General features: G+C 50.0%; 1 protein-coding gene across 1 annotated transcript; it reads right to left on the bottom strand.

Moving 5' to 3' along the window:
- Positions 1 to 1,673: 1,673 nt before the first annotated feature.
- xpo6 (exportin 6) lies at positions 1,674 to 22,121 on the bottom strand. The gene is made up of 24 exons (XM_066690210.1): positions 21,657 to 22,121; positions 17,702 to 17,792; positions 17,405 to 17,517; positions 15,781 to 15,978; positions 14,980 to 15,139; positions 14,563 to 14,640; positions 13,740 to 14,220; positions 11,123 to 11,249; positions 10,146 to 10,255; positions 8,612 to 8,720; positions 8,290 to 8,382; positions 8,008 to 8,077; positions 7,722 to 7,881; positions 6,929 to 7,021; positions 6,438 to 6,582; positions 6,205 to 6,351; positions 5,675 to 5,870; positions 5,423 to 5,578; positions 4,922 to 5,036; positions 4,031 to 4,202; positions 3,694 to 3,855; positions 3,156 to 3,254; positions 2,785 to 3,015; positions 1,674 to 2,473 (listed from the first exon to the last, which is right to left on the bottom strand). Exons 1-24 carry the CDS (start codon positions 21,657 to 21,659, stop codon positions 2,372 to 2,374), a joined length of 3,411 nt encoding a protein of 1,136 aa, XP_066546307.1. The 5' UTR covers positions 21,660 to 22,121; the 3' UTR covers positions 1,674 to 2,371.
- Positions 22,122 to 22,806: the final 685 nt, after the last annotated feature.

Genomic DNA, 22,806 nt, shown 5'->3' with positions numbered 1-22,806 from the left:
CTAGTCAAGACAATCTCCTGAACTCCAAACTGAATGTCTGAATGGGAAAGAAATGTGATTTAAGCAATTTTGAGCGTGGCATGGTTGTTGGTGCCAGATGGGCCGGTCTGAGTATTTCACAATCTGCTCAGTTACTGGGATTTTCACGCACAACCATTTCTAGGGTTTACAAAGAATGGTGTGAAAAGGGAAAAACATCCAGTATGCGGCAGTCCTGTGGGCGAAAATGCCTTGTTGATGCTAGAGGTCAGAGGAGAATGGGCCGACTGATTCAAGCTGATAGAAGAGCAACTTTGACTGAAATAACCACTCGTTACAACCGAGGTATGCAGCAAAGCATTTGTGAAGCCACAACACGTACAACCTTGAGGCGGATGGGCTACAACAGCAGAAGACCCCACCGGGTACCACTCATCTCCACTACAAATAGGAAAAAGAGGCTACAATTTGCACAAGCTCACCAAAATTGGACAGTTGAAGACTGGAAAAATGTTGCCTGGTCTGATGAGTCTCGATTTCTGTTGAGACATTCAGATGGTAGAGTCAGAATTTGGCGTAAACAGAATGAGATCATGGATCCATCATGCCTTGTTACCACTGTGCAGGCTGGTGGTGGTGGTGTAATGGTGTGGGGGATGTTTTCTTGGCACACTTTAGGCCCCTTAGTGCCAACTGGGCATCGTTTAAATGCCACGGCCTACCTGAGCATTGTTTCTGACCATGTCCATCCCTTTATGACCACCATGTACCCATCCTCTGATGGCTACTTCCAGCAGGATAATGCACCATGTCACAAAGGTCCAATCATTTCAAATTGGTTTCTTGAACATGACAATGAGTTCACTGTACTAAACTGGCCCCCACAGTCACCAGATCTCAACCCAATAGAGCATCTTTGGGATGTGGTGGAACGGGAGCTTTGTGCCCTGGATGTGCATCCCACAAATCTCCATCAACTGCAAGATGCTATCCTATCAATATGGGCCAACATTTCTAAAGAATGCTTTCAGCACCTTGTTGAATCAATGCCACGTAGAATTAAGGCAGTTCTGAAGGCGAAAGGGGGTCAAACACAGTATTAGTATGGTGTTCCTAATAATCCTTTAGGTGAGTGTGTATATATATATATATATAATATAAACACATTAAAAACAGCCCATGTAGAAAATTCAATGACAAATGATAAAAGGCAGCAACTCCTAGACAGAAGCTTTGGTTAAAACGGTTAAAATAATGTAGCCGGGTCTCAAGCCTTAGTCTCGCCACATCAGATCTTGTGCCACCACATTACACACTTTCAGCTCAGAAAAAAGATACTGAATATTATAGGGGTGTCAGGTGAATCAACTGCAATATATAGGTTTTATTAATGTTGCGATTGCTTTATTACTGATTGAACTGAATCTGGTATAGGACTGTATGGGCCTGGCTTGACACTGGGTTTTGGACAGGGTTGGGGTTTAGGCTGCAGTTTGCCTTTAAAATGGGGAACGTAACCTATGGATGCAACACACTTTTGGACAAACAATTATTAATAATTATTCTCGTTTCTTTGTTGTGCCTTTCAACCTCTGAGAGCCAATAACCTCGTCTCAAATGCATCGTGCCAAGTTAGGCGTGAAAAGATGATCCGTCCCAAACATCAAAATAAATACCAGAGCTGCAGTTCAAGGTTTCCACATTTAAACAAAACATTTCCATTTTAATAAATGTCCTCAATGTAAGAAAGGTGAACTGTACAAACAGAGCAGGTTAAAAGAGACATTCAAAGACAATGGCCAAGTCCAAAATGACAATCATAATACCAATCATGACGACAATAACGAATAAAAAAATAAAAATAAAGACGAAAAACAAAAACAAAAAACAATCCGTTTCTGTCCGTCCGACGAGTCTGTTACCAAAAGCACTTTATTCCTCAGGCGTGGTTCTTCAGTATCAGACTGGAATGATATGAACTAAAAATGCAGATGCGAGTCTCCTTTGGAGATGAAGAACTGAGAAGGCAAATAAAACGACGACAACTGAAAACTTTTTAAAATAAACAACCCTAAGAAGTCCAGAAAAGTGCTGAAACACAGGCAGCCCCCGCGGCGCCCACGGGAGCACAGGAATGACACAGGGGGCCGTACATAGTCCTGCTCCACCGCTTGCCTTTTGGCCTCATGATCGTTGGCATCCACAAACGCACGGGAGATTCCTAATTAAAAAACACTGAAGCTGAAACGGGGTAAAATCCACTGAAATGTGTGGACGTCAAGGTGCAGGTGACCCCCACGCTGGCCTCTCGGCAGCCCCCGTGCGCAGCAGCCGGTCCTGGAGCGTGCAGTGGGCCGGAGGTGGGACAGAGTCCGGGTGGCGGCGCCGGCTGCTATAGTTTCACGGTCCCGGGAGGCAGGCTGCCGTTACACAGCCGGTAGTAGCGCAGGTCATTCACCAGCCTGTGCACGCTCTGAGTGAAGGAGGGCAGGTCCTGCGGGGAGCGAGGGACAGAACAGCGTCAGTACACAACTGCGGTCACACACATGCGCTTCACAAGGACTGGACGTGCTGGTGCGGTTTAAACCAAGATGCTTTCAACAATTCTTGAGAGAAACGCACAGAGAGAGACAGACTAAGAGAGACAGAGACAGAGACTGGGACTAAGACGTGTATATATAATGAATAAGGGTGTCCGCTAATAAATAAATAATATATATATAAAAGAGAAATGAAACCTGACCAAAGCTCTCATGATCTAGATTTTGTTACACAAAGTAAGCAGGGTACTACAGCTGCACCTACCCGCTCCATCTTGAAGTTGCGGCCCAGCACGGTGCGCTGGTTGGCGTCCACCCCCTGGCAGCTGTTGAGGAACTCGGGCAGGAAGGCGGAGTAGAAGCTGTCGAAGTCCACGGAGGCCATGTTGTAGACGGCCAGGGCGATCTCGTCCTGCAGCAGGTCGTGGCTCTTGTGCACCAGCACCTGCAGCAGCACGTTGATAAAGTGGAACAGCATGGTGGTGCGGAAGAGCTTCTGCGGGGGAAAAGCACACAGGCAGGCCGTCAGAGGGACAGGGAGACAGGCCAGCAGCTTCTGTAGCCATTGAGGTTGCAAGGTCATTCACTCAAAAATTATCTTCATGTAGTGTACAAGTTCCCCTCCTCCACACTCACCTTGTGGTAGAGCTTGTGCTTGCTGTTCAGGGCCTCCAGGTACGACAGGTTCTGCTTGAAGATGTGGATGTCCGGCTGCAGGAACGACTGGCCGAACGCCTGGGGAACACAGAGACCAATGCAGTGAGCAGTGAGGGGACGGCCTTGTCCGACGCATGCCCGTGCCATACAGCCCGATGATGTGCCACGACTGACAATTCATTCCCAACTGGCTGTGGGAAGTATTATTTTTCTTCTGAAGTCCTTATTGACAAGCTACAGCAGCCCCAGGCACACTTTATAACACAGAGAGCGAGCAGACAAAACCTTTTGCTCAAGAACATAATCTGTACGGCCTGTTTCGATAGGAGTGCAAGTGGTAGATGATTATCCAAAACATGAACCAAATTAATGTAAATGTGATTGAGTTAAAGGTTTAAGAGCGGAAGAATAAATAAAAACAGAAGCAGAGGATGTAAGCACCCTGCGATGAGAGATTACACAGTTGCCCGTTCAAAGAGGGGCGGGACAGGACAGAGGTCAAACAGCGGCTCCTGACCTGCATGGTGGCGATGAACTGGGCCTCGTTCTCCATGGGCTCCTCCGACACTCCCCTCTGGACACTGGCCAGCACAGATGACTTGAAGAAGTACCTCCAGTTGTGGTGCAACACCTGGTACAGCAGCTCGAATAGCTCCGCCTTCACGTCCGGAGAGGAGCGCTGGACAGACACAGAGACGAGGGTGAGGAGTCTGAACCTACCCAACCAGGATCACAGCCCCATGACAAAACAAAACCCCAGAGAGCCCTGCCTGGCACTTCCTGGTCTGAGTCTCCCGTGCTGAACTGCACCCACTTCCACCCTCGCCAAAACCCGGCCCCGAGGTCCGTCTCACCTCGGCCACGATGGGGTAGACCTGCTCCATGCAGAGTGAGATGATGCTGGGCAGGAAGGGCTTGAAGGCCTGGCCCGGTTCCTGCACCACCACCTGCAGGATCTTCAGGAACTTCTCCACCACCCTGCACCCGGCACTGCCCTCCTGCAGGATACTCTCCGCCAGCTGCTCCCTGTGCGGCACAGGACAGGACAGGACACACACACAGTCAGGCTCTCTGCACCCCGGGAAACCGTCCCAACCCTAAACCCTTGTGCTTACACAATACAATAATGAACTGCAATGAACTACAAGAATGCCTTCCCATTCACCCCAAACAGGCCAAACATAAACAGGGTGGGTGTAGCGTTTATTTCAGATGCTGACTTGGCGCAAACGCGGTGGAGCTATTTCAAAGGCAAATGAAAATAAGCTCCACTTAAACGAACAAATGCCGAAGCGCTCTCCCACGCGCACGCACGATGATTCACAAGCAGAGAATAAAAGCGCTCCCGGGAGGAAGTCCACACAGATCGTATGCCCACACATGTGCGCGAACGGAGCGGCAGACCTACACAGCGCTCAGAGACGCAATCGGACACGGACGCACTTGGCCACGATCGAGAGTGTGTCTTTGTGGCCGGTTTAAGCTCTCTGAGGAATTCTGACGTGTTTTGGAGATCAAAGATGTTTGGGAACAGGGACAAGTCACATCCACCCCTTCAAGTCACACAAAAAGACAAATACAGTACATTTCCAAAATTCAGACGGAATCCAAATACGTATACCTCTGCTTCCAGGCTGAATGGAAACGGCCTTCATTGATTTGGCTCAATTTTCCACCCCAAAGTGCATTCAACCACATCAAAATAGTGTAATATCGCAAGCTCTCCTCACAGAAATGGACGCTACCTGGTGAACATGTTCAGGAAAGTCTGGATGATCTGCTCTGTGAAAGGGACTCCCATCTGTACCCTCAAGCCTTGGAACAGGGTGAGGAAGAAAGTCAGCATCTCGTCCGTCACATCTGGGGAGCGACGCCATCGGAGAGGAGGAGAAACACAATCAGAGCTTGGTGACAATCAAGGCGAATCATAATATTACGATTAGTTCAGTGGCTCTGTCATTTCAAAGAAGAACATTTAATCCAAGGTCAGATATCAGAAAACGTTATCTTAAATAATTAAAACCCCTCTCATATTGACAGATTTACTATAGGATCCTAGATCAATAATCCTGAACCAATAGGTAGGCTGGGAACTATTTAATCAAGATATGGTTCAAATTGAAGAATTCTAAGACTATTTACATCATTATTGAACACACAACTCACTCAGTGTCACAGAAGTAAAGTGTTGCAAAAGTAAAGAGTGAAAGACCAGGCAGGCGTGAAAACCGAGCCATGTCCAGTACCTGGCTGGTGGATGAAGACGGGGAAGAGGGCCAGGGAGACCTGCACGGACTCCTGCAGGGACTGGTAGCACACCTGCCGGGCCTTGGTGGACTCCCCCGAGATGCTGTCCACGATGTCCCACAGGATGCGCAGCGTCTGGTGCAGCACCGCTTTCACTGCCACAGAGAGAGGCGCCACGGTCAGACAAAATCGCTCACTCGGACGGCCCCGGGAGCCGCCGGCGAGAAAGAACTGCGGGCGAGGACACTCACTGTCTTCCGGGCCCAGGCGGCGCTGCTGCTGCTGCAGGTTGGCGCTGCCCCTTAGCTGGCGGTAGTGGCGCGTGAGGGCCGCCAGGAGGTTGCCATGGTTGGTGGAGCGCGTGTGCCACTGCTGCTCGCTCTCGGGGAGGTTCGGCCAGGGCAGCAGCAGCATGTTGGACAGCGCCCGGCACACCAGCACCTGAGCCTGAGGGCAGGAACACACACAAACGCATGTCAACGGGGAAGCCGAGCCAATCTCGTTCGCAATCTCCGCCAGGGACCGTAAATAACCCGTTGACGACCGTCTAAATTCGATCAGATACCACTCTCTGACAAAGGGAGGGCTTTCATAGGGAGAGCAGAGATCTCCCCCACTAGGAAACAAGTTTAAGTGAATGAGTTTCAAATGACCGTTTAATGAAAAGCAGGAGTTTGGCTTTTTCTAACCCCCCCCAGAAAATCAAAGCAAATTAAAGCAGTAAGCGTCTTAAACTCTAAAGCAGTGCCGTGTGTTTGATGCAGTGGGGGGGTGGGCCGACCTCAGGGGGGAGCCGCCGCGCAGAGCTGTCTGTGATCAGATTGAAGACGTTCTGCACGGCCGGCACCGTCACCAGGAACACGGGCCGCACCGTGGTGGCGATCGACACCATCAGGTGGCACGCCGACAGGAGCAGCTTCTCGGGTACCTGAACAAGATTAAAACGGCAGTGATCAGGGCTCTCGCTCCGAGCTCGCCTGCCCTCTCCCGGCCCTTGAGGGCGCGGACGCTCACCTTGGCGCTGATGAGGGGCGCGGTGGCGTCCATGGCGGAGGTGATGAGGGTGACGAAGCGCGTCTGGTTCTGCCGGTGCACCTCGCTGTAGAACTGAGCCAGCCAGTGCGAGTAGGCCTGCAGGGCGGCCAGCGACTGAGCGTGCCTGGGAAGACACGGGGGGAGACGAGATTTAAACGCATTTTGGCCCCCCGCCCAGTCCAGGACGCTGTAAACTGAAAGGTGGCAAGGAAGGCTGGCTGTCGATCGTTTACAGTGCCTTAACAAACCTATCCAGACGTTGGTGCTATAAACTTAAGTGCCCTTGTGAAATTAGCAACAAGATATCTGGTGGTGTTGTGTAACATCTCCACAATTCAAATTCTTCTGGAAGAGGCTGCAATAGTACACTTTAATCACCCCGAGTCACTAAAAGTTACTGGAGGCGTCAGACGAGGTCGAGGGAGACACGCTCACCCCGGAACGCAGATTTAAAGTGGCTGGATACTCACACATCGATGAGGTCCGGCTTCAGCACGGACGGCACCGCGGTCTCCAGATCGTACAGGCTGATCTGGGAGCCATAGCAGGTCACCTCCACTAGCCTGCAGACAGGAAGAGAGGGAGGGAGCAAAGAGACAAGCTGAAATGAAACGAGGAAAAAAATAAAATAAAAAAAACACACGCAAACCTCGGAGCCGAACTCAAGCGTCACATGGCCACCGTGCCCTGGAGTTCCTTCGGTAATCAAATCTGAGTAATTCAACTGACTGGGGGACATAAAGGGCTCTCTATGGGAAGGAGAAGTTACCCTCTCGTGTGGCTTATTTGCAGCTCAGTTTATACACTGCTAACATTAAACTAACTCCCGAGAACAGAGGGTTCCCAGCTAATAATAGTGCACTGTGACCCACAGGAAGGGAAGGTTAATCCGATTCTGACTGTGTGATGCAGCAAATAGGATAATAGTATTATTAAAATGCCTGGGGAGAACTCGGAAATCAATAAAGAAAACAAGTTTTAGATCTCTAACTAGGCTAAAAGTAATTTAAAAGACATGTACAAGAACATCATTTTCAGATTTAAACCCATCGTATAAGCAGGATAACAGATGTGACCGTTTCCTGTCCCCATTTTCAGTTATGGGTGAAAAATGTATATAAACCGAAGCAATACTCCAACATACTCCAGTTTAGACCAACACATACATGGCCACCACTGCCCTCCTGCAGATGAACACTGAGCCCACGGGAAACGGTACCGCGGCATGGCACACGAAAGGTGACCCAGAGAGGCGGCTCTCACCTCTCCACCACAGTGAGCGCGTCGTTAAAGCGGGCGGCGAAGACGTCCCCGATGAAGTACTCGGCCAGCCGCCCCACGGCCTGCAGCAGCGAGCTCAGGTCCCGCAGTGCGCAGTGCAGCCGCCGGCAGTCATTCTCTGCTGTGATGTTCAGCCTCCGACCTGCGGGGGGGAGGAGACGAATGCACAGACGCGTCACACAGGCGGCGGTGCCTAGAAGATTGTCTCTGGCTCCACACGGTCACCGGGAACACACTACGGCGGGGGGGGGGGGGGGCGCGTCCTCACCTGTGCCTGTGGTGACTATGAACTGCTGCAGCCCCAGGTAGACATCAAGATTGTCCTGCAGGACGGGGAACTGCGAGGAGAGAGAGCGTAAGACGCAGCAATCAATCCTCGGCCCCGTAACAAGCGATACACTTTACCAAGCCGGTCAACGAGCGCCGCTAGGCCCGGCTTTCAGGATGAAGGCAGAGGAGCCGTGAACACGTTCAGCTGGTTGCTTTTGACGGACAACCGTATCGGCCCGTGTACAGACAGACCCCCTGCCACACAGGTGGGCAGACTTACCAGCGTGGAGAAAGCGTGGGAGGGGAGGAGCTCCATCACCTTGGCCACCACCTCCAGACTCTGCCGCAGGTAGCGCTGCCATTCCGTTTGTTGCTAGAGAGAGCGAGAGAGAGAGTTCAGGATCGCAACACTAGACGATCACCAGTAAGAAAATGTGTGAGATTGTTGTACCAATCACGCATAAAGCCTGTTTTAGCTCTTGCTACACTGTGCCAGGTGTGGGGTGCGTCAAAGTGAATCGTGCAGCGTCTGTGTGGTGCGTCACACTGCCTTCCGCAAAAGGCTCGGCCTAACGCAGGTCTGGCCAGCAGAGGAATCTTACATCATCGTCCAGCGTCTCATCGTCCAGCTCCTCCAGCTGGGCCTGGTTGTAGCGGAACTGGATCCGGTTCAGCACCTCCCTCAGCAGCAACACCAGGGCATCCTTATACCTGCGCGAGGGAGAACATGACACTCAGGGGTCGAGGCGAACACAGCCACGGGGGTGGAGAGAGGGTCAGTGAACGTAAGTGTCTCGTGGAAACGGGTACAATTCCCACAGAGGAGCACGGACGGAGAGCGTGACGTTGTGCCTGGGGACGGGAGGATTGTTTCAAGTACCGGGTAGTCATTCCCTCACATTGTGTATATGCACGGCTTCCTCTGGCAGGATAACAGTCTTGATTGATACTCAGTAACACCGACACATCACGAGATCGCTCTGAGTGTCTGCCTGCGAAGTACAGACTGGCTGTCGTGCGAGTCACAGCATCGCTCCGACACCCAGCAGCCAAAACAAACGAAAGAAACATCACGAGACCATTCCCAATCTCCCGGCCACCAGTGGGTTGTGTCCATTCCAAATACAGGTAAAACCAAAAGTCATCGCAAACCTTAACATTCACGCCTCCGACACACACACACACAAACAAAACCAATCCTACGCTGCCCCCTGGAGGCTTCAATCTTCCCCATTCTAATAAGGGACGGGTTAAAAGGCACCACATGCCATTTTAGGCAATGAAAACAGTCATGTCCAAAAACAATCATTGTTACGCCATCCATAAATGCAGTAAGTATTACGGGTCTAATTGCACTTTGTTCTATTTCAGTTCGGTTCTATAGGATAGTTATTTTCCCCACTGCAAGGGGAATTCCACACTGAAGAAAGAGCTTCTACCCGATATCAACATGCCAAAAAACTGTAGCTCCCAGACACACATACACACACAACACAGGAATTAAGTTATATTTTAGTTTTTTTATGGGTATTTCAAGAGTATAATGTGGGCCGTGCTCCTGCGCAGTGTCACAGCGAGACAAGAATTACAGACGGATGTGGCGGATCACTATGACTGAGAGAGCAGGAAGTGAAGACGTACGGCCGCAAAGAGTGAAACCGCACTGTGGCTCTCTTTTCAAACCTTTTCTTCAACAGAAACATCTACGGCTCATGAGCTTACAGATTCAGAACGTTATTGCAGGAGAGTTTAGCTACACCACACTGTAATTATAACAAGTTCTATAATAGTTAAGGTCACTATCTTGCTACTGTGGATGAAAAAAGGAAACAAATGTTTAGTCTCAGAGGGAAGCTCTTTTTGACATTTAAAGTTCTTTCAGTGAACCCTCCCCCCCCCCGATCCACTCCTGCGATCCACTAAACTGAAATTTAAAACGACAAGGAAATGGTTTTGGTACATTTTGAAACGGTCCCAACGCTGTGGAACACAGTGCAGCTTCACCTGGCGGGTAAAACTCAGCGATCGTCAGATAAGCTGAAGCGATTAGGGAAGGCGTTCGTCCTTCTTGGTTATGCAAGCTCTATAGGGGAGTAACAAAAGCAACCGTAACTGCGATATCCAAACGTCCAATACCTGTTTAGAACGCTGTCTCGGTCAGCCAGGCGGCTCTTGATCTTAGTGGTCAGATAGTCCAGGAAGATGGTCCAGATATCGAGGCAGGAGAAATAGCCTTCATGGGTCGGCTGCAAGCACACAACAGGGAAACACAGGCAGTCATGGGATAAGGTCCTTCACAGCAAAGAAAAATACTTAATTCCTGTCTTGTTTATTTCACACATCTGAGACACTGCATGAGGAGTAAACCGTTCTGGGGTTCTGCCTAAAGATGGGCCTGGATGGGGCACCTTCAGGTTCACATCTGCTAACTTATCTCATTTTTCATTTTTGCAAGAGCGCTACCTTTTTACAAAAGCAGAACAATCTCTCCAGATAAGAGTAACGCGGAAGGGAAGCGCGGCTGCAAAATAATTCCTTATCAAACCATCGGTCTCTGCAGCCGCAACTGTACACAGGTGCCGTGGGATCAGAGGCCGTCGCGGCCGGGGTTTCCCCTCACAGAGGAAGCTACGAATTATTTTATCCTGAAGCAAGTCGACCACTGTCAGCTTCCAGCCAAGAATAAGTACCTTCTCTGATATAACAGGGCAAAGGGTCACGTAGGTGTCGGCAGAGGGACACGTGGCAGGACTAGTGGACACTAATGTGGTTTTCATCTCCTTCAGTGTAGCATACGGATTCGCACGGAAAGGGAAGTAGAACCTAGCGTTCCGTCTCAGAGACGAGCACAGGAAGATGGGGGGTGGGAATAGAGATTATAGAGACTTGACTGAGGTTTTCAAGATCCTACGACATCATTACAAACCAAACCCCCTGCTGAGTAAACTCAACTACCAGGTAAGGATAACAAAACCTGGAGTGACAGTTCTGGGTTAACAGAGACGTGCTTGGGAAGGCTGACTAGATGCACCATGAAGTAGCGTCTGGATCAGTTACAGAAGTACATACCAGGGCAAGGCGGCTTGCAGGACTCTAATGAGAGGCGCTCTTACCTGGTGGAAGGTGTACTTGAAGAGCAGAGCCAGAAACTCCACGACCGGGAACTGAGCGTTGGACTCGATCCGCCGCAGGTGTACGCTGACGAACAGGCGCAGGAAGTCGGTGAACTTCTCCACGTAGCTGCGTGTCAAAAACAGACCGAGAAACGGAGACGGATCAGACCAGAGGGCAGAGCGAAGCAGATGCAAAAAAATGTTATTCATAAATACGAGATGTAATATGAATTATAACTGAAGTAATTTCTGAACTGTACAATTAGAAATGACTCATTCAGAATCCCTTTTGCATACAAAAGAAAGAAAACTGGAAAAAAGGACAGCAGCCAGATACAAAACAAGCTACGAAACAATACAACTAAAGAATAGTTTTTAAATACAAATAAAACCCCTTCAACAATTACCTAAGGGACCAGCAACCCTTCACTCCAAACACCTGAAATACAGCAGAAAAGACATGCTAGTCAAGAGCCACTTTTAGCCAAGTGGAGAGAAAAGATCAACCCTGGCCTACAAAGACTCCTGCAGTACCTCTGAGCACGGACTGACAGGTCACCTGCTTTTTAACAAGACTCTCCGGTTTCTGAGTAATACGAAATTTTGCGTAATATGAATTTTTTGGCGACGAGAAACAAACTCCTTCCGAAATGACAGTTTCAAGACTGATTGTGAGGGGGGATGGGGAGAAAAAAAAGTTGTGCACAGCTGGTCTACTGGGGAAAGCAGGCTGCTTTAATGCACTTTTTCTCGTTAATTTATACTCTCTTGGTTTAATACCTCACTTTCAGCAGCTGCTTTTGCTGAAATACGTACTTTACATGGTACAGACATATATACAGTCTAAGCAGAAACAGCAGGAGGAAGAAATAAAATGAACTGAACACAACATGCTCATTAGGAAACACAAAAGGGAAGGAACGGAAATAACAGGAAGATAAAGTACCCCTTTAAGAAGAAACATCCATCAAGTTGAGAATTAGTGCCAGGAACGGGACTGTGTTCCCTCAAGATATGCAACGTGAAAGAATGCTGATGCAGTTAAATGTATATAGGAGGACAATAAAGTCGTCTTTTGGGGTTTTATTTTAGGTTGTGGTTTAATTGAATTGAACTGCAGGGCAGGTTGTGTATTTGATCTCCACATAGGACACAGAAAGAGGACCAAACCTTTCGTAAGTGTGCACAGACAAATCGAGATCGTTTTATTCTGTTAAAGACAGAAAAAATGTTGTTATCTTCACCGATAGTGCGTTTCATTTATTTTTTCATTCTTTTCATTCAACCACACAGAACTGATCACGTCCCACTCACAACTGCCTGCCTGTCTAATCTGAATTAACTACAATGCTGCCCATTAAAAAGAGAGATGGAAACTGTTCAGTGACCAAAGAAGAGGGGGCTGAAGATAAAAAAAAAAAAGAAAGAAAAGGAGACTTTAGAGAACTGCTGGTTTGATTGTCTCCAGACACGGACGTTGAGGTGTGTTGAGCTGAGCCCCCCCATGTCTACACAGCGGGGGTGTGGAGGGCAGTGGGGGGTACCGCAGCCAGGTCAACAATATACAAACACACCTTTCATCATCTTCCAAAGGACTCACACATACAAATAAGTACACAACTGCCTTGGGTATTGCACCTCATTCCTGCAGCACCAAAGTGTGTATAAATAAAACCAAGCACCAAGGCTTTCAGGGTCAACTTAGAAAGGGTTATTTATACAGCAAACACGTGCCGTCTGTTTCCAGTGTCAGCACCTCCTATCAGACCTGGTTAGTTTTTATTATTTTTTGAATCACCGTCCAGTTTTGATTGAGCACCACAACCAGGTGTGCATCTCCCACTCTCACCGCAACTCTGACGACTCCAGTTGGCCGGTCAGCTGAGCTCAGCCCCAGACCGAATCAGTCCTAGCTCTCGTTAGTGTGGCACTATTAGAAAGCATCCCATTTACAGCCCCAACACCCTCCCGCCCCCTCCAAAGCTGGCAAGCATCAGACGGACCGGAGAAGGGAACGCAGTGATCCCCTTACCTCACGATGCCTCTTCGGGGGGCTGAATTAATAAAGTCTCACCTGTCCTCCCTGGCACACTGCACCTGCGGTACGACAGCAGTGGGATGGGGGGGTGGAGGAGACAGACCTGATAGTTGCGCACGGCCACTCACCTCCAACAACACCCAGATGGCGCTCCGCTCCCTCCGTCAAGTGGGCACGAGCCAACGAGAGGTGTGCCGGAGCGGGCTGGGGTGGGGATTTGGGGATTGGGGTTTGGGGATTGGGTGCTACTCGTAAAACACCGGCTCGTCACCCGCCGAAAGCCGAGAGCTCCTTCCAGAAGCAGGCGGCGAGTTTCAGAGCCCTCCGGGGTGAGCGAGGATAAGATAAAATAAAAAATAAAAACACTGGCAAGACGTGAGTAAGAGCCAGTCTGAACGCAACCCGTCTGCAGCCTGGGGGTACAAACGCAGCGCCTGGAACACAAGACAGCCTCCCCAGATGTAACCCTTTCCTCACGGGCCGGTCCAAGACAGGCCCGAGTCCCACACATCAACACAGCCCCGGGGAGGTCATCTCACTCGATACAAGACAGCCGTTGTGGGTGTCCGGGTCTCTTACCTCTCGTCGAGCGCCTCCAGGCGGCTCTTCACCGTGTGGGCATTGTTCTCGCGCGTCAGCTTCTGCAGCAGGAAGAAGGTCTGCTGGAACATGCGCAGGAGGTACTGCTCGAAGTCCAGCGGCACGCAGTTCTTGGACATGAGTTCGTTGACGCAGGTCATGGCGAGCACACCCAGCCGGGCCCGGTCCAAGCCGCCCCCCGGGAGTTGCGTGCTGCCGTTCACGGAGGTGTTAGTGATGCAGGGGGCCGGCTTGCCCTTGCCCCCGCCGCGCAGGTCACAGCCGAAGCGGGCGAAGTGGAAAATGGTGGCCAGCAGGGAGGGCGTGATGCTGGCGGACAGCGGGATCCAGCTGAACAGGTGGGCCAGGCAGTCCAGTGCCAGGGTGCACAGCTGCTGGCTCTCCTCGTCCAGCACGGGGATGGGCTGGGACAGCAGCTTGGAGTAGTATGGGCCCTGCAGCAGGTTGCTCAGCAGCTCTCCTGTGGCCAGGAAGGAAGGGGAAGAGCGGTGAGCAACGGGAGGCTGGCCACTCAGATCAGCGCAAGGGAAAATAAGGGAAGTAAACAAGAAATCTGTAACTGTCATAGAAGTAGGCATTTCCTCAGATGAGTCAGACTCTCGTGACACGTATTCACAGAAAACAAACAAACAAACAAACAAACAAAACACTGATCTTTCACGGTTTAATTCTGAGGGAGAAAATAAATCCCACCCCTTTTCTATACTGAATGGATCTGTAACAGACTCCCATCCAGTATGAGCTAAAATAAGACCAGATATCACCCCCTTCTCTTTACAGAAGATGAACTGTTGAATCATACCACTTTCTCCTGACGTGGGGGAGGGCGGCGGCGTGGCAGCAGTAACACTGTGTTTATCCCAGATTGTCTCCAGAATACCTGCAGGATACAAAAAAAAACAACACACTCATTCTGGATGCGTCATAACACCACCGTTTGCACAAGCCAGCGAAGCCGAATCTGCTGCACCAGCACTGCGCTGAGCCGACAGCCTGTGGCCTCGTGCCATTGTTCAGACGAGCCGCAGCACTGGGAGATGGAATTTATTCTCTCTCTTTCTCAGTCTCTCTCATCCACCCAGTTGTTTTTGCAAAGTCAGAAATGAAGCAAAACCCCAGTCAACGCCTCCCTCAGATGCCAACAAACTAAAGCCTACCTCTGTGAAAGCCAGCGATTAGGTTGTAGCGGCGTGAGGCATGGACGAAACGTCAGACTCACCCGTGATCAGGCTCAGCACGGTGGGCACCTGTTCCAGCAGCAGCTTGCGCAGCTCCTCCTTGCGCGCCACGCTCAGGTCCTCCCGCGGACAGGCCAGCTCTTCGGACGTGGTCTTCAGCAGGATCAAGCCCAGCGGCGCCATGGCGGGGGACTGGATCAGCTGGTGGACGGGACACAGACGCGTTACAACCCGGCACTCCCGCTCACGCGCCGCGGCTGCCCGAGGGGGCCGGGACGACGGCACCATTTATGACAAGCATGTGGCGTGACGCGCATAACTGGCATCTTTGCCACTCAAATAAGGATGGGATTAAGATGGGAATGGTTAACCACCAGATTCCCGATCCCACCGCAATCCAGTGCGATTCCCCCTACCCAACCAGACCCACGGGTTCAACTACATGAAAAGCACCGCAGTCAGGACAACGGCTTTATTTAGGACAGTGAATGTACAGACTTAAATCCTTTTTCTCCCCCTCAACACTAATCCAGACTGCAGCCCTGTACAACAGTCATCAGTGCGGGGGGGGAACTACACTAAACAAATGTCCCGAGCGCTCTGTACCAGAACAACTGCAGTGCAACTAACGAGAGGCGCCTCTTTCTACCAGGAACCTACTCTCAGTATGACAGAAGAGTTCCCTTTTCATCTAACTGTGAAGGTCATCATCAGAGTGAAAAATAACTACACAAAAGTCTCCAAATATGCTTCAAACAAAAGATGTATAACATCGCTTTATTGAGGCATTAACAACAAACTGAATTAATAAACATAAAAAAACGAAAAACAGGCCCCCTTACCTGCAGCGTGTTGGTGAAGAAGTCATGGTAGAACATGGGCCAGTCCTGCCTGCCGATGTCCACGATGACCTTGCACAGCTTGTTGCGGATGAAGTATGGCATGGCCTTGTGCTCAGACAGCAGCAGCTTGGGCAGGCAGCTGCGGATCTCCATCTTGTCCTGAGAGGGCACGCCCATCCACATCTTGTTGATGAGGTTCTGCAGGGAATGCATGGGGAAGGGTGAGGCGCCTGCGGTCACACAGCGGACACACACTGCAAGAGGGCACCCAACCCCCCGTGCAGGGTGGGACGGCACAACGCTGCTCAGGGATGACGCACGCTCTCGCTCGGTTCTGCTTACATCCTACGGTGTGTGTCAGCCTGCAGCGTTGTGAGCAATACATTAAAAACTGAATTTCCCTAAATATAGCACCAGCGTCGGGATGGTTTTAGCTAAGCAAGGCATAGCAGAAATATCATCACCAGGAATTTGTGCCAACAACAGTTTATACAAAAATAAACACTGACTAGAGTCCTTTAGAAAGAAACAGTCAATTGATGAAGCATGTTTATCCCTACAACTTCCCAAATTAGACTCCTTGTACATCACTGTAATTACACAAAAACAAAAGAGAAATTAAATTAATAAATACAAACAACCTGCATGTCTACACTTATGGCTTTAGGTTAAGAGTCACATTTAACTTCTAATAGATTTTAAGGAGGAGGATAATTCAGGCTCCGATTAATGGGAAGTACCCTGCTACTCCTTTATGAAACCGTTACAAGGCCCTGTTCTCTATAGTCGATATCAGGCCCTTAGCTCGGCCCTCCAGGTTCACTTAAGATCTACAGCATAATGCAGTGCTCTGTTGCAGCAGCTACGATGGAGTCGGTAATCACGGCCTGCAGACCAGAGCCTTGCAGACAGTGCCCTGAACACAATCTTCTCACAATGGCAACCAACCCTCTGCCTAAGACGACAGCAGCCGACCATGCTTTATCGGTTTCCCCCTGCTTAATGAGCAGCACACCAGACACACACACGACAGGAACCCAGGACTCTGGCCCGCTGCGGCCCCATGCCTTCTACTGGCACACGTGAAGCCGTGCGATGCTCATTAGTGCAGCGCCACACTAACTTTCGTATAAGCATTTTACAACAGCCTTAGTGCCGCTGTGACGAATGAATGCATTCAAAGCGCGAGGCACCACTGGGACGCGGCCATCCCAACACCACAAGAAACTTCCCAGGTACCGTGATGAGCAGAGAAAACTGCGGCACGGACAGAAATGCAGTGCTGCGAAGGAGAGAATTTCACGCAGATATGACAAGTTAACATAAACAGATTTATAGCCTTGTAAATCAGGCAGTGTTTAACACAGACACGGGATTAAAGCTTGACAGAATACCAAACTAAAGCAGAGTGTTAATGTGTTCGTTTAAAATAACTCTCAGAGACACGTGTCTTTTAAAACGGTGCGTCAGTAAAGCACGTCTTTGTGCAGCAGAGCATTTTATCACAGGCGTCAGGCGCAAGGGGCAGATGCGGTCAACAGCCGCCCCCTTTCTTCACGAGTGTTAATCCTCGTCCAAGTAAATATTCCCATCGGCCTTCAAAACACTTCAGTGACGGACTCACCTCGAACACGGTCAGGCTGTACATCATGACGTACTCGTTGCCGGTGTTGGACAAGAAGTACAAGCAGTATCTCCATGCTCCTATCTGCTGTGCAAAGTTATTCAACAGCTCCTCTGTGGGCACCAGAAACAAACAATTATCAGTACAATCACACATTTATTGAACCATCCAAAATCTGCATGAAACAGGTATAGCAAAAACCCACAATTATCGCTAAAGATGGCAATTTAATAGTCAAAAGACACACGGCCAGCTTTGCGGGTGTGTAAGGCACAGCCCCATCAGCAATCTACTCACCGATCTCCCTCTTGCGCTCGTTGGTGGTGCAGCTGTGAAAGAACTCGGTCATGAGGCTCTCCAGAGCGCGCAGCGAGGCCTCCTCCGACGCCTGGACAGACGGAGAGACAGACAGGGCAAAGAATCACTGACCACAGCCACAGAGACGTGTCATTCTGATAAGTTTACACGAATGCTAAACACAACCAGCCCCCCATAGCATGTGCTGCACCAGCGCTCCTAATGCAGTGCATCACATCTGAACTGCTTGTATGATCATGCCCTGCTTTTCCAGACTTCGAAATCTGCACCCGTCTCAGCCTAGAGGCTACCAAGAAGTACGTTGGTTCCACACGAACATAAGGGCAGAGAACACAATGCACGGCTAGTGGGATATCGCAACATAGAGAAGGGAAGGGAGGTTGGTTTGGTCTTCAGCCCTGCTGCATGGTCAAAGGTCAAAGGTCCCTCAACACCCAAGCACTCAGTTATTCTGCACCTCAACGCAGCTATGAGAAGCATGTCTTCCTAGAACCGGCCAACACTTCTGCTTAGCATTGATCGCTGAAGTCACAAGATGTTCCTTTTTCTCTCTCTCTCCTCCCTTGAATCTGCGAAGTGTACAATGCATTTCCTGAAACAGCCACCGCGTAGTTTACACCGGGTTTCACACCGAACCGAGGCCGAGGGGGTCACCACGTGCTGGTGTTCGTCAGATGCGGGGAGTGATAATTGCACCGCGAGACAGAATGGTTTTTAAATGGTACGGAGGGGGAAGGCTGCATTTTGCACATACCGTGAACGAAGGCCAAGCTACTGCGGGCTCGGTACGTGTGCAACTCCTGCATTTAGATCCACAATAAACAAATTTGAAGCCTCAATGATTCTTTTCCACATGGAGAAAAGAGCGCTTACAGCTCAACATCTGCTTGTCAACTGAAAATAACCAGTTAGAACTTTGCCTATTTAAAGGCTCTGATAAATCTGCACTATAAACAAGATTATTAGAGTCATAAAGGAACGGACGATCACAGAGACGAACCCACAACATTCCCTGGGAATTCACCCTGATAAACGTAGCTTTTCTTTTCTTTTTTATCTAGGCCCCAAGGGTGAGTCCACTGTTAAGCAGAGAAAGAGAAACATTTCAAAGTCCAGGTGTTTTCCTCGACATACACATTTCCAGCACGTTCCTGGAGTAATCCGACTGCCCCTCATGACACACAAGTGACCGCCTGTGTGCAAAGTCTCCACAGCCGTAATAAAAATGAAAACTAGCTCTTTCATGGCAAGGTGCAAGTCCCACATCCTTATTAATACATCACTCATTAGACAAGAAAGGAAAGATGAAACAGCCCCTCTGACCCGAGAGTACCGCACTGGATAAGCCGAGACTTATGTATAATTTATATTGGAGCAGATCTACTAATATGTTTACATTATTACAGGAAGAACAATGGAATTGCTGCTGTTCCAGTGGTCTATGTTGTGCTAAGACACAGAGGAATCCTTTTAATTAGGCAGGTCACCGCATGCCCAAGCTGACCTTCCTCAAGTTTGCTTTCAATTAAGAGCCCTACTCTGCAAGGGCCAATCACAGTCATCCTCTCAACCTCTGGATGCAGCAGGTTTCTTCCTGGTGCACAACACCACAATACTGGGACCTTTAGCACAACCCTCTTCCCAGGTAGGCTAGTTACAATGTTCATTCTTGCAAAACAGAAGATGCACAGACACTGTGGTTTAGATGTTTCTTTCCCCCATCACTAAGACCTGTATTTTTCTTTTCGACTTCAGTAAAGAAAGCCGAGCTGCAGTGCGTCCACGTAAAATGGTGAAGTTACTGTGAGGACTTTATGGGATGGCCTGGCTGCTTATTATAGCTTACTTTTTCGGGCTACGAAAACCCAACTGTCCCACAGGGAAAAGGAAATGGCTGTTGTGGGCCCAGGTCTTTGCGATTCTCTACCAGAGATGCAATGATGCAACTGTCAATTGATACCAATCTTTTAAAGAACGCCCCCCTCGCTGAATTTCCGATAAGCAGAAGGTAATCTGAAGGGCACAAGCTGAGATAAAGAGAGGTTTGATTTCTGTTTCAGTACAAGGAGATTTTGACTGTGAACCAATGATGCACAGGGCTCTGCGGCACAACATGGAAAGGAATATCTTAACTGGAGAACTTGGCAACTTTCTGAGAACTGAAACCTTGACCTGCTGCAGCCCTAGTTCTTTTTTTTTTCTTCTCCTTCTTCATATTTGGGTGGACATTAGCTCATGTTTATTAGCTTGCACTAAACCTGTTGAAGTGCAAGGAGACCACTCCAGGTCAAAATTGACTCTGCGTAGCTGTGCTGAGCTAGACTGGAGGTCAGAGACCAACTTCCCTTTCTGCACAGAGCGTCGACACACTGACAACAGAGCAGAGCGCGCTCAGAAAGGAGTGGTGGACCAAGCAGGCGAAGGAAGCTGTAGATGTTGCAGAATCGCGGGCTCCCTGTCATCTCTAACCCCACCAGTGCGAAACCACCAGCACTCCCTGGGAGACACTGACTCAGCGCAGAAACACCCCCTGACTGCTGCTTCTATTTGAGGACCAGCTAATTAGCCGCTACTATTTGTGTTCGGCCTGCCAATTAACATGGGCGAACTGAGCACGGAAACTCTAGACAACTAGATAACTACAGCATCTCACCAGGCAAACCACTGAGCTGCGCTGACGTGCGGAAAACATGAATATGTCACCAGCAGAGCTCCTTCCCATTTGTTTATTAGTTTTTACGAAAGATCTGCAAGTTTTGAAAGTGCGAACCAGACTGCAAACCAACTATTTGACTTTTTATAACGTGTGAAGAGTTGGCAAAAAAAGATGGTCAAGACTAGTGAAGTAGTGTAGCACTGCATAGCTCTACAGTGATATGTCAATACATTTTATACTAAAGGTGATTTTTCAAAATGGCCCCTATTTGTACTACGATCTTGAAATACATAGTGATGCAACTGTAAAATCTGGGACCATTTATATCAGTCAGGTATGATCTCCAGAAAAGATGGTCAGGACAAACACGATGGGATCTTCAGAGATGATTATGACCAAGCTGGAATACTCCTAAAAAAAAAAAAAGACAATGCACTGGAACACCAGCAAACCTGAAACAAATGGGATATCGCCACAGAGAGAAAAAGCATGTAAATACATTTTGCGTTTGTAAATCACAAATGCAAATTCAGACCCTTGCAGAGAACTGGGGGAGTCCTAGAAAATCCCAATGCGCTTTCTGGAGGATGTGAGAGAGAGAAAGAGAAATTGAGATACGCACAGTTACGCATCAAACAGGCATGAGCTGGCACTGGGAACATTCCTGGCATTTCTGACAGTTGCGTCACAGCAGAAAAAGAGCAGGAGAGAAAAGCTGCACCGGTGCACATGCAAACCTGTGTTTACAGCAATGCAACCCGGGATGCGCTGGGACATGCACAGCACCGCGCTTTCCTTTGAAAGCAGGTCGAGAGAGGGGAGGCACAAGCGACGCCATCGCTGGCATTTCCTGATCTCGCTTCTCACCGGTGCGTCCCGGCCCGGCCCGGCCCGTTATTCACGCATCACCCGGCCCGGCCCGACCCGGGGCACAGCACCGCAACACCGCCTGCCACTTCGGGTCCAGATGCGGACAAACACACGGTTATAAAAGTAATGGCTCGTCTCCACTGTTGCTCAATAGGAAACCACTAGAAGGTGTTACACTTAACGGTACCCGGCCGAACAAAAATGAAAGCCTCTGCGTTGCGGGGCTCGGGCGGGCGAGGCTTTTAATCGGGGTGTATGAGCTCCAGCACCAGCCCACGTTAGTCGTCCAAAATGCATCTGCTTGCGGGCTCAGACACGACACGTCCGGGGCAGCTGGAGGCAGGTGCGGTGCAGGGATAACAAATAAAGGAAGGAAACGGGGCTGGTGTTGCTGCTGTCGGTACTCACCATGCCTGGGGTCCGTGCTCTGCCCGGGCCGGGTCGCACTATGCCTGGCGGTGCTGGCGGTGCTGGCGGCTGGGCTGCAGGCGCATCACTCCGCCAGCGCGACCGGGGAGCAGACCCTGAGACACGCGTGTGGCAGCGCCGCAGAGGAGCCGCTTCTCGCCCCGGCGGTGGTGGACGCTGCTCCGGCGGCTGAGGCTCACTACAGCGCGGGGTCCTCCGGCTCGGGGGAGGCTTTTCTCGGGGGCACCGGATCAAAACAAATGCATGCGAGGTGCAGGAGGCGTCGGGCCCGCAACTCGTTCGCTGTCTGTCAGAAAGTGGATGGATGTCGAGGCTCTGTGTGGACGAGTTCCTGTTCTCCGAGTCCTCCAGCGAGCTGCCCCAGCCTGCCGCACGTCGAGTCGGGGAGTTTCTGCGCGTCGGGTCGCCCAGGCCTCGCAGCTTCCGCCTCGCCGAGCGCAGCCCCTCCCCGCCGGATGTGAAGTGTAATCTCGGGCCGGATGGAACCGGCTGCAGCCAGAAACGTGTTCCGAGAGCCTAGTGGGGGGGAACTCGGAGTATATAAATGCAGGGTGAAAACAAGCGGCAGTTTTATTATAAAGGCATGGATATGTGTTGTCCAGATGAAGTGGAAACAAATTGACATGAACCAACACCGTGCGGGAAACTGTTTTGGTCTGTCACTTTTCATGTCTGTTGTTCTGTCCCGTATAAATATACACCGATCAGCCATAGTATTATGACCACCTGCCTAAAATTGTGTAGGTCCCCCTTTTGCCACCAAAATAGCCCTGACCCGTCGTGGCATGGACTCCACTAGACCTCTGAAGGTGTGCTGTGGTCACCAAGACGTCAGCAGCAGATCCTTTAAGTCCTGTAAGTTGCGAGGTGGGGCCTCCATGGATCGGACTTTGTCCAGCACATCCCACAGATGCTCGATTGGATTGAGATCTGGGGAGTTTGGAGGCCAAGTCAACACCTTGAACTCGTGATTCATCAGACCAGGCCACCTTCTTCCATTGCTCCGTGGTCCAGTTCTGATGCTCACGTGCCCATTGTAGGCGCTTTCGGCAGTGGACAGGGGTCAGCGTGGGCACCCTGACTGGTCTGCAGCTATGCAGCCCCATACGCAACAAACTGCGATGCGCTG

The sequence above is a fragment of the Amia ocellicauda genome, chromosome 17 (assembly GCF_036373705.1).
Source record: "Amia ocellicauda isolate fAmiCal2 chromosome 17, fAmiCal2.hap1, whole genome shotgun sequence".
NCBI lineage: Eukaryota > Metazoa > Chordata > Actinopteri > Amiiformes > Amiidae > Amia > Amia ocellicauda.
Note: the sequence above shows the minus strand (reverse complement) of the source record. Positions and strands in the feature narration are given on the sequence as shown.